Source organism: Phalangium opilio, unplaced genomic scaffold, assembly GCF_054372755.1.
Source record: "Phalangium opilio isolate 3A_F unplaced genomic scaffold, DU_Popi_V2 ptg000009l_1, whole genome shotgun sequence".
In the NCBI taxonomy this organism is placed as follows: domain Eukaryota; kingdom Metazoa; phylum Arthropoda; class Arachnida; order Opiliones; family Phalangiidae; genus Phalangium; species Phalangium opilio.
The window spans coordinates 8,750,541-8,762,925 of NW_028324146.1; the positions used below are offsets into that span (position 1 = coordinate 8,750,541).

The following is a 12,385-nucleotide window of genomic DNA, read 5'->3' on the forward strand; positions in this document are numbered from 1 at the left end:
TAAGAGGTGGGCTTTTCAAACCAATTAAGTAAATAATTTTCTTACCCATGGTTAGGTTAGGTTTGGTTAGGCTAGGTTGGTTTGGGTTTGGTTAGGTTGGGTTGGGTTGGGTTTGGTTTGGTTTGGTTAGGTAAGGTTTGGTTTGGTTTGTTATAATCGGCCTAGGCCTAGGCCTATTAGGTTTAGGTCTATAGTAGTAATAAAAAACATTTATCTGTTATCTAGGCCTACTGCAAGTTGTATATAAAAGGCTACGCAAAATCTTGTAGGGGCAGAGTTAAGATTGTAATCGTGTGGAACATATTGAAGTTGTAATAAATAATTATCCTTACTTAAATAAGTTTTCTAATAAATAAACATACAACATGGTGTCAAAAGTAAACATCTACTCTCAGTGATCAACGTCGACGCCGCAATTACCATACGATGGCCTCTCTCCGTACACCGGAACCATTCACACGGGGCGACTCCCCAGCATTGGCCTGGGAGGAATATAAGGAACGATACTTCTACTTCTCGGCAGCCTCGAAACTCGACGCCGAGGATGCCACGTACCAAAAAATGTCTTCTTACACGTCTTGGGCACCGAGGGTATACGCATTTTCAAAACTCTAAAGATCGGTAATGATGCGAACAAGACTCCACTCGAAAATATCTTTTCCGCCTTCGACAATTACTACAAGCCATACAAAAGCGTCAACTACTCGCGATACCACCTCTTCACTATGAAACAAGCCCAGCACCAAACGTTTGATCAGTACTTCACAGCTTTAAAAGTTATTGCACCAACTTGCGCTCTGGGAGCCCTGCAGGACTCTATCTTGGCAACCATTATCCTCATAGGAACGAGATCATCCGACGCTCCTAATTGATGATTTATACCTGGATGAAGCTGTATCTATATGCCAAGCCGAAGAGACAACGACGGACACCTCCACCACATAGCCAATACAAGTCCAGGCGCTCCATACGATAGCGCCGGTACTTTCGATGCCATCCAATATGATCCTCACCGTCCAAGGAGCCTGCACCAGAGAAGACCCTTCACCAAACACTACAGAACACGGGCAGCCAGCGAACCTTCGGATCTACGCATCAACAATCCTACCGACCAAGGGCTCGTTCACTGGGCAACCGGGATCGCATGTCCTACGACCAGCAACGATGCACCCGTTGTGGACAACGACACAGATATAACTACTGCCCTGCTGACGGATCACAATGCCGATCGTGTGGCGGCATGAATCATTGGGCTTCCACTTGCCTCTCCGTACGCACCCTCGATGAAATGCCTCTCACCCAAGATCCTCTCCCAATACCGCAGGATGAACATAACGATCCATTCGAACCACTATTTCTCAACTCTCTCACGTTGGATACAACAACAACAGACAACTATCAGAAACAGGAGGACAATATTTGGAGAGCCACCGTAAAGGTTGCGAGCCTAGACATCACGTTCAAAATCGACACGGGATCACAAGTCAATGTAATAACTAAGGAACAATACCAACGTTTACCAGAAGCTCCACCCTTGAGCAAACCAATTCACAACATACGTGCATACCCCGGACATGAAGTAACGGTCATAGGCCTAGTGTATCTTCCAGTCTCTTCACAAGAAGCAACGGCGTACAGCCCTTTCTACGTGACTTCCATGAATGAGACTCCAATCTTGAGCGGCAAACTTTCCAGACCCCTTGGACTGATCACTCGATCACCGTACAACACGCAGATGACGACATCCCAAGCAGACAACGTTTCAACTGAAATGGCTTCCCAAGCGCACTGGTCCTTACACGCTCTGATCAAACCTAAAAGAACGGAACCAGAGGACCAGCTCGTACAGCGTCAGACAAAGGAAATAATTAAGGGTGGGCGAATACCACTTTTTTACTATCGAGACGAATATCAAATACCCAAAAATTTTCTTATCGAATACCGAGACGAATAATGATTTTTTAATCGAATATCGAATAGTTAGGCTTAACGAAAATATAGTCTTATCGAATACTCGTCGAATAGTAGGCCTAACTATTCGCGAATAATAGGCCTACTATTCGCGAATATTAGGCCTACTATTCGCGAATACTTGTCGAATACCAAGGCCTACTGTTGTACCCACTTCTTACAAAAATAATATTTATTCAGAAATGAAAATGACTATGCTTTTAGTTTAAAATACATTTTTAATGGAAAATATTTAACGTTTTGTACACATCTTGGTACTTAAAATAGTCGAGTAATAAAGTAATTACTTAAAAAATATCACACTTATAGGAACAGTTTAGAATATCAATTTTGTACTTCACTGGTTGAACAAATAAGTTGTTTTACTTAAAAGTTCTTTTAACCTTTTAACTTTTGAATTAACTTAATTAAGACATGTCTTCATAACCAGGCTTTTAGACTTTTAGTCCATACTTTAATTTCAGGTGTTGAGCTTCGTAGTTTGTAACTAAAAAAGGAAAAGCATTCATTAGGATTTAACATTTAAGGAGTGTATGAGGTTAAGGAATATATATGCTGTAAGTTACTAGCACTAACCTTCTAATTTTTGGGTCTTTACTCTTTAGTCTCCTTACTCTTTGGTTAAATTAAAGTTTACTAAGTTTTCTCCTTGACAATGCCACATCTCTTAAGATTTTGGTGTAGGAAAAGTAGTTGCTCAAAATGGTCAGTGTTTAAGCTTTCACGACTAGTGGTTAAGATGTTCCCCCCTGAAGAGAACATTCTTTCGCTACTAGCTGAAGACGCTGGCGGTGCCAAGAATTTTTTTTGCTACACTGGCTAGTAATGGGAATCTGGTTTCATTTTTTCGCCACCAATCATAGACATTAGAAAGTCTGTCTATTACGCTCTCTTCAAGATATACATTTATTTCATCCTTTGAAATATATTTAGCTTGTATGGGGGAAGCAGATTTTTCCTTTAACTCATCCCATAAGCTACAACCTTTAACAGTATTCTCAGCGGATGTGCTTGGCTGTGGTTCCTCTTCAACTGAATTTTCTCGTTCTTTTTCATATCTTCTTTGAGCGTAAATTTCGACTTGTGATCTGAGCAAAACTGAGCAAACCGTCTTATCATGAGTGTCGAGCAGAACGTTTTTAAATCTTGGGTCAACTAGCATTGCTATTTGAAAAACCAGTGTATTCCTGTAGTTCGGAAAACGTGACTTAAGTTTGGCTGCAAAAACCTTTGCATAGGGATGCGAATGACCGATTTTTTCCAATTCCTTCTCCAGACAGTATAACGCAGGGTAAACCATCGATAACGTTGGGTATTGATCACCAGAAAGATCTTTTGTTGCTTCTTCAAAGGGTGACAGAATAGAGGTCAATTTTGTTATTGCCATCCACTCTGATGTAGTTAAATTATCAATTTCTGTTGTCAGCAGTGCAGATCCCACAGCAACTTTATTTTCTAGCAAACCTCTGAGCATGTATAAAGAACTGTTCCATCGAGTGACAATATCTTGAATAAGTTTTTTCTTTGGAAGGCTATACTCCTCTTGCGCTTTTATAAGCTTTCTCCTTGCCGGTTCACTGTGATTGAAATGGCCCACGATTGTTCTACATTTCTGAAGAACAGTCTCGGCGTCTGCGATATTTCGCTTTTTAAGCTCTTTCAGCGAATCTTGAATGACTAGTTGCGAAGTATGGGAAAAACAGGATATACCACCCTTACAAAAATCTTCTTAAGAACTCTTAAGAAAATTCCTTGGGAAATTTCTTTGAAAATCCTTAAGGCGTTCTTTAGGAAATTGGGGAATATTGGCCTCTTTTTCTTTGGAAATTACTTTGGAAATATCTTTGGAATTTTCTTGGGAAATATCTTTGGAATTTTCTTGGGAAATATCTTTGGAATTTTCTTGGGAAATATCTTTGGAATTTTCTTGGGAAATATCTTTGGAATGTTCTTGGGAAATATCTTTGGAATGTTCTTGGGAAATATCTTTGGAATTTTCTTGGGAAACATCTTTGGAATTTTCTTGGGAAATATCTTTGGAATTTTCTTGGGAAATATCTTTGGAATTTTCTTGGGAAATATCTTTGGAATTTTCATGGGAAATATCTTTGGAATTTTATTGGGAAATATATAGAGAAGTGGGTAAACTAATTTAGCCACTTGAAACGAGGATAGTTCTTACATGCAGAACCATATCCCAATACAGGAAGTGTAGTTCTTATATGCTGAACTACACCCCTTATAGAGAGGGAAGTTCTCGCATGCAGAGTGAAGTTGCTTTAAAAGTCAGACATTTAATCGACTTAAAAACATCCGTAAACGGCAGAAAGTTTTAAACCTTGTGCAATTGTATGGGGTACTAAGTGGGTTTTGGAGGCTTTAACGGCCAAGCAGTAGATACAGACGTCGTTGTTAAATTTAATAATGTATATTCACTGAGAGTTTTTCGAGTATCAGAAACGCGTTTAACCTAATTTCCTCTACAATGTTTTTTAAAAAATATTTATTTTGGACTCTAATTACGCTCGAAATAAAGATAAAACATGCCATAAGAGAATTAAGCAAAAATTCCGACTGACAGCTTAGATTCCCTGTAAATCTAAACATAACGATTTTAATTACTCTTACTTTACTTTTAATCTATTTTATCCTTTACATAAACACCTCAAGGATTATTGAAGGCAAAAAAAAATATAATAAAAAAATAGGTAAATATAACATTCCATTTCAGCGCTTGCCTAGCCTTAGCTACGGGACAAGCCTTCGTGAAACGTTTTTAATTTTTTTTAACCATCAAGTTAATGTCTATCGAGGAAAACTTTAGCTAAACAATTTGGGTAAAAATATTTTGAGATAATTATATGTAAAGCATAATTGCAATATATCTGGCCCTTTGAAATTCTTCTCTAAAATTCTTAACTAATTTCGTTGGAAAATAAACCTTCTTTGGAAATTAATCTCTTGAATTCCAAACGAATTTCGTTGGAAAATAAACCTTCTTTGGAAATTAATCTCTTGAATTCCAAACGAATTTCGTTGGAAAATAAACCTTCTTTGGAAATTAATCTCTTGAATTCCAAACGAATTTCGTTGGAAGATAAACCCTAGATCTTCTCTGGAAAACCAACCCTAGAGCTTCATTGGACATTTATCTCAATAATTCCTAACGAATTTCTTTTGGAAATAAACCATGGACCTTCTTTGGAAATTGATCTCAAGAATTCTAAAGAATTTCGTTGGAAAATATTCCCTAGACATTCTTTGGAAATTTATCTCAAGAATTTCTAAAGAACTTCTTTGGAAAACAACCCTAGACCTACTTTGGAAATTTATCCCTAGAATTCCTAAAGAATTTCTTCAGAAAATAATACCAAGAAATTCTTTGGAAATTTATCTCTAGAATTCCTAAAGAATTTCCTTAGAAAGTAATCCCAAGACATTCTTTGGAAATTTATCTCTAGAATTCCTAAAGAATTTCTTTCGAAAAAAATCCCAAGACCTCTTAGGAAATTTATCTCTAGAATTCCTAAAGAATTTCTTTAGAAATTAATCCTAAGACGTTCTATGGAAATTTATCTCTAGAATTCCAAAAGAATTTCTTTAGAAAATAGTCCCTAGACCTTCTTAGGAAATTCATCTTTAGAATTCCTAAAGAATTTCTTTAGGAAATGGTCCCAAGCCATTCTTTGGAAGTTTATCTCTAGAATACCTAAAGAATTTCTTTAGAAAATAATCCCAAGACATTCTTTGGAAATTTATCTCTAGAATTCCTAAAGAACGTCTTCAGAAAATAATCCCAAGACATTCTTTGGAAATTTATCTCTAGAATTCCAAAAGAATTTCTTTAGAATATAATCCCAAGAGATTCTTTGGAAATTTATCTCAATAATTCTTTAGGAAATTCCATGGAAGTCTTTGGAAATAGTTTCTTTAGAAAATGATCCCAAGGGCTCCGTAGGGTTCCAAAGAAATTCCTTTAGAACTCTTAAGAAGATTTTTGTAAGGGCAGTGAAAACCGTTTTAGCGATACCAGCTTTCATATTTGGAGCGTTGTCAGTCAAAGCATAAATTTTGACTTTGTTGTAGTCAATTCCATAGCTTGTTAAAGTTGAGTAGAGGCTGTCTTTTAGGTTGTCTCCAGTATGGGCTTCGTTGAAGGAAGTACAGCTCAGAGCAAACGATTTTGGATAAAAATCTTTGTTTATGTAGTGCAGGGTCACGCTCAGAAAATTTTCAGATGATCTTGATTTCCAGAAGTCTGATGTTATGCCACACGCTTCCACTCCTTGAGATAAGTCATCAGAGACTATGGTTTTCACAGCAAGCTCTGTTTCGTTAAACAATCCAGGAATAACGTTTCTCGCAAAATAGTTCCTACTAGGCAGAACATATCTGGGTTCGCAAGTCTTTAATACTCCTTTGAATCCAGAGTCTTCAACAACTGAATATGGCTGAAAGTCGAGGGCCATCATTAAGCCGATTGATTTTGTGATTGCTACTGCCTTTAGATGGCTCTTCTGGAACGCTACTTTTAATCTTAGAACTTCCTCCAGGGTTGATTGCTTCTTTGGAGGTTGAGCTTTGAATTCGCGCTTCTTTTCAAACTCTTCATATTCTTTCCTGTGTTTCAATCTTAGATGATTAATCATCCCTGACGTGGAACCACATTTTCGTTTTATATTAATCTTGCAGAGGCTACAAATTGCTTGTACGCCACTCAGAGTGAAAAATTCCCAGATGGGACTTAGCTTGATCCTTTTAGTTTGAGCGAGTTCAACTGTACTGTCAGACTGATCAGCTTCTTCATCTGATGCACTACTAAAACTAGTTTCAGTTGAACTGGAGCTCCTTTCAAACTCTTTATCTTCATTGCGTTTTGAAAATGAGGAGCCACGAAGTGAACGATTCATGGGTACCATTTTTTAACCATCAGATGAACTACAACTAAATTTAAACCTGACACAAAGAAAACCACGATTAGTTCAATAATAAAAATTAAATAAATCAAATTGATTACAATCAAATCATTAATTACGAGGAGAGTACTTACAGTCTCAACTCAACTTGGACTAAACTTTGCCATACAATGAACTAAGAATGATCATATTATTAAGATTATCCATCTAACAAAATTTAAACCTATAACAATGAAAAACAGGATTAGTTCAATAATAATAATTAATATAAATCAAATTAGTTAAATTAAATTAAATCAAATTAATTAAATTGAAGTACTTACACGCTCAACTGTACTAAAACAACTACTGTACTCAAGCATCAGCACCCAAAGAACAAAGATTGATCATTTGAACAAAGCAGAGAGAATTAGGAACAAAGAAACATCATCTCTCAATCTCAAACTCAAACTATAACTAAACCTAAACCAACGCTAAGCGTTTAAAATTGCGTATCTATTTCTGACCAATAGTAGCTTCACCAAATGACGTCGCCAGTTTTTGTATAAAGCGGAGCAAAAAAAAAATCCCCATATTCGACCAATAGCAATGTCCCAATCTTAGAGACATCATAAAAAGCCCACAATAGAGAATCAGCGAATCAGGATTCACTATTTTGGAGCAGAAGAAAACCAAAGGTTTTTCAGTTAGGCCTAGGCCCTTTGCGAAATGGGTTGTCGAATATTTATCGAATAGTAAAGTCAGTATTCGATATTCGTTCGAATAGTAAAAATGGGTTCAAACGAATACAGAGACGGTTATTCGTCTCGATATTCGATCGAATTATTCGTTAAAGACGAGTATTCGCCCACCCTTAGAAATAATAGAAGAATACAATTACGTGTTCAACAAGATTGGCAAGTTTCTTGGCAAACATGAACTCTGTGTCAAGCCACATGTAACCCCCACCATATGTCCACTTCGGCGCATACCAATCCACCTTCGTGAAGTGGTGTGGAAGAACTACAACGCATGATACAAAATGGAGTAATTGAAGAAGTGAAGGAACCATCCAGCTGGATACATCCGATGGTGGTGGTGATAAAGGACACTTCAGCCCAAAATGACCAGAAGATCAAGGTCAGAATCTGCATCGACCCTCGAAACCTAAATCCAGCGCTTCTCAGAATGGAGTTCCAAATGCCTACAACACAGGAAATATATGCGGACCTATCAGCTCCTTTCAAACTCTTTATCTTCATTGCGTTTTGAAAATGAGGAGCCACGAAGTGAACGATTCATGGGTACCATTTTTTAACCATCAGATGAACTACAACTAAATTTAAACCTGACACAAAGAAAACCACGATTAGTTCAATAATAAAAATTAAATAAATCAAATTGATTACAATCAAATCATTAATTACGAGGAGAGTACTTACAGTCTCAACTCAACTTGGACTAAACTCTGCCATACAATGAACTAAGAATGATCATATTATTAAGATTATCCATCTAACAAAATTTAAACCTATAACAATGAAAAACAGGATTAGTTCAATAATAATAATTAATATAAATCAAATTAGTTAAATTAAATTAAATCAAATTAATTAAATTGAAGTACTTACACGCTCAACTGTACTAAAACAACTACTGTACTCAAGCATCAGCACCCAAAGAACAAAGATTGATCATTTGAACAAAGCAGAGAGAATTAGGAACAAAGAAACATCATCTCTCAATCTCAAACTCAAACTATAACTAAACCTAAACCAACGCTAAGCGTTTAAAATTGCGTATCTATTTCTGACCAATAGTAGCTTCACCAAATGACGTCGCCAGTTTTTGTATAAAGCGGAGCAAAAAAAAATCCCCATATTCGACCAATAGCAATGTCCCAATCTTAGAGACATCATAAAAAGCCCACAATAGAGAATCAGCGAATCAGGATTCACTATTTTGGAGCAGAAGAAAACCAAAGGTTTTTCAGTTAGGCCTAGGCCCTTTGCGAAATGGGTTGTCGAATATTTATCGAATAGTAAAGTCAGTATTCGATATTCGTTCGAATAGTAAAAATGGGTTCAAACGAATACCGAGACGGTTATTCGTCTCGATATTCGATCGAATTATTCGTTAAAGACGAGTATTCGCCCACCCTTAGAAATAATAGAAGAATACAAATACGTGTTCAACAAGATTGGCAAGTTTCTTGGCAAACATGAACTCTGTGTCAAGCCACATGTAACCCCCACCATATGTCCACTTCGGCGCATACCTATCCACCTTCGTGAAGTGGTGTGGAAGAACTACAACGCATGATACAAAATGGAGTAATTGAAGAAGTGAAGGAACCATCCAGCTGGATACATCCGATGGTGGTGGTGATAAAGGACACTTCAGCCCAAAATGACCAGAAGATCAAGGTCAGAATCTGCATCGACCCTCGAAACCTAAATCCAGCGCTTCTCAGAATGGAGTTCCAAATGCCTACAACACAGGAAATATATGCGGACCTATCAGGATCGAGGTACTTCACGGTACTTGACGCACTAAGTGCCTTTTGGCAAATACAGTTAACAAAATCCAGCTCACGGTTGTGTAAATTCTCCACGCCGTTCGAGAGATATCGCTTTAAACGCCTGCCATACGGAATATGTACAGCGTCCCAACTATTCCAGCAAGTCATGCAAGAGATCTTTGGACACATACCAAACGTAAGAATATCTACAGACGACTTTGTCATTCACGGACCAGACATCGAGACGCATAACAACGCACTCGTTAGTGTACTCAGAAGAGCTCGCGAAGTCGGTCTCACATTCAGTACTTCGAAGATGCAGTTAGCCGTCCCAACAATAAAGTACCTTGGGCACATAGTTAGCAACGAAGGTCTACAACCTGATCCAGCGAAGGTCAAAGCGATCCTGGAGCTCCCACCTCCACCAGACAAAAAATCGCTCCAACGTTTCTTGGGAATGGTTAACTACCTTGTGAAATTCGTGCCTGCATATTCGGAACGCACATCCCCATTACGAGAGCTTCTGAGATCAAACGTTGCGTACTATTGGGACGAAAATCTACAAGAAATATACGATGATGTGAAGAAAGCGATCTCCTCAGCGCCCGTGTTGCAGCTCTACAACCCCACGACTCCATGTATACTATCAGTCAACGCAAGCCAACACGGAGTAGGAGCTGTTCTACTTCAAAATAGTCATCCAATAGAATCCGCATCAATGACGTTTAACAACACTCAAATACGTTACGCCCAGATTGAAAAGGAACTGTTAGCAAATTTTATTTCTTGTGAACGTTTTCACTTTTACATCGCCACGACTCCGATCACCATCCAAACGGACCATCGACCACTGCTTGCCATAATCAAGAAGCCATTCAACCTCATGTTCGCCAACGTCTGACGCTCCGCCTGGCTCGGTATGATCCTACCCTCGTATATGTTCCTGGGTCAAAACTCTACGTGGCGGACACTTTATCACGGGCATCACTGCCCGACTCAAGCTTTGACACCAGTTTCCTAGAAGGACCTAATGCCACAGTTCACAGCCTGTCGGTGATGTCTGACGAAAGGGAAGAGAAGTTTCGCACCGAAACCATCAAGGACGAAGATCTGCAGACGGTGATAAGGTACACCATTGAAGGCTGGCCATCAAACAGAAAGCGAATCACAAACAAAGCTGTTGAGCAATTCTGGGCAATACGAGAAGAACTACACACAAATAACCAGTTTTTGTACAGAGGTGACCGCCTGGTAGTACCGGAGGGGCTACGACACTATACCTTGAAACAGATACATACAACGCATCAAGGAACTACCGCCTGTCAAGCAAAAGCTCGGATACATGTATTTTGGCCAAACATGTCCAAGGACATAAAGGACTACATACAACAGTGCACCATCTGCAGAACTTATGATCGAAAAAACACGGCCATTCCAATACAACCACTACCATCGCCAGATGGACCGTGGAATACAATCGGAACGGACCTATTTCACCACAAGGGTCGTACCTATATCTTGCTGATTGACTACTATTCAAAATTCGTCGAAGTTCAAGAATTACAAACAGCAACAGCGAGGATCTTAACCATGTCCTGCTAGAATACAGGTCAACACCGAAGCAGGACCTACCCTCACCAGCGGAGATATTAATGGGCCGGAGACTGCGAACATCACTTACTACGAAAAAAACCGCACTTCAATCAAATTATCCAACACGGGGGATCTCAAAAGCATTGGAAGAAAGACGACAGACCATGATACGACAGGCGTCGCTGCGTCCACACAAACAGCTACCACCGCTCAACGACGGCGACGCAGTACGTTATCTCGCAGCACCAAGGCATAGGGTTCCTGCCATTGTAATGCAAAAGGACAAACACAATGACTCTTACGTAATACGATCTGAGAATGGACGTCTATACAGAAGAACGAGACTTCATCTACGAAGGACCCAAGAAACGTCACGTACAACCAAAGGACCTCGAAAACAAGCTGATCAGGGACATCCACAAAACGCCAAACCAAAACGGAAAGTAGAACTAACAATGACATTCCGGCTACCAATGTCAACAAACCAAATAGAGCACGCTAACACGAGCCCCACACAACAACGCAACCTGATACGCACGGGAGTCGTCAATTATCCGGCAGCACAAAGAACACAGCAACAGAACCAAGAAGGTCAAACACTCACGGGATATAGTCACCAAGTTACAAGAAGCGGAAGAATCTCGCGAAGACCCGACATGTACAATCCAGTAAAAAAAAAATGTTGTTATAATAAGCCTAGGTCTATAGTAGTAATAAAAAACATTCATCTGTTATCTAGGCCTACTGCAAGTTGTATATAAATGGCTACGCAAAATCTTGTAGGGGCAGAGTTAAGATTGTAATCGTGTGGAACATATTGAACTTGTAATAAATAATTATCCTTACTTAAATAAGTTTTCTTATAAATAAACATACAACATGGTTGGGTTTGGTTTGTTTAAATTTGGCTGGGCTAAGTAAATGCTGAAGGAGTGATAATTTTTTAAAACGAGACTTTCGTGTCCATAGACCCATTTTTCCCGAAACCCATTGATTCTGAGACCAATTTGTCCCGAGACCCAATTGTAACGGGGCCAATTTGTCTCGGAACCCATTTGTCCCGAAACCAATTTATCTCGGAACAAATTTGTCCCAAGACCAAATCGGCGAGATCAAATTGTCGCGGACCGGGATTACTCTGATTCGAGTCCCTTTATTCACGTGTAACTTATATTGAGGTAAGAAGATGGGCAGCCACGTAGATGTCCCATCAAGTTTTAGCCTAATTGTATGATGGATATCTATTATGAAGCTAGTAGTTTTACTTTGACAATAATAGCAATATATGCATAATAGCGTAGAATAACGAAATAATTCGTTCGTCTTTGAAGCGAGAGGGATTGTGGCAAGTAGATAGTCTTTAGTTCATTTCTTTTTTTTTTTTTGAAGAAATTGGATTACGGTA

General features: G+C 38.7%; 1 protein-coding gene across 1 annotated transcript; it reads right to left on the reverse strand.

The window, feature by feature from the left end:
- Positions 1–2,743: 2,743 nt before the first annotated feature.
- Positions 2,744–6,440, reverse strand: LOC149713678 (zinc finger BED domain-containing protein 4-like). Its single transcript, XM_089844140.1, has 2 exons — positions 6,002–6,440; positions 2,744–3,648 (listed from the first exon to the last, which is right to left on the reverse strand). The coding sequence occupies exons 1-2, from the start codon at positions 6,438–6,440 to the stop codon at positions 2,744–2,746; spliced, it is 1,344 nt and encodes a 447-aa protein (XP_089700266.1).
- Between the last annotated feature and the right edge of the window lie 5,945 nt (positions 6,441–12,385).

Coding starts and splice junctions, on each gene's coding strand:
- LOC149713678 (XM_089844140.1), bottom strand. CDS start 6,440: ATGGCCCTCGACTTTCAGCCATATTCAGTTGTTGAAGACTCTGGATTC. Junction 3,649..6,001: donor CGCTCCAAATATGAAAGCTG/GTATCGCTAAAA, acceptor CTTCGCAACTAG/TCATTCAAGATTCGCTGAAA.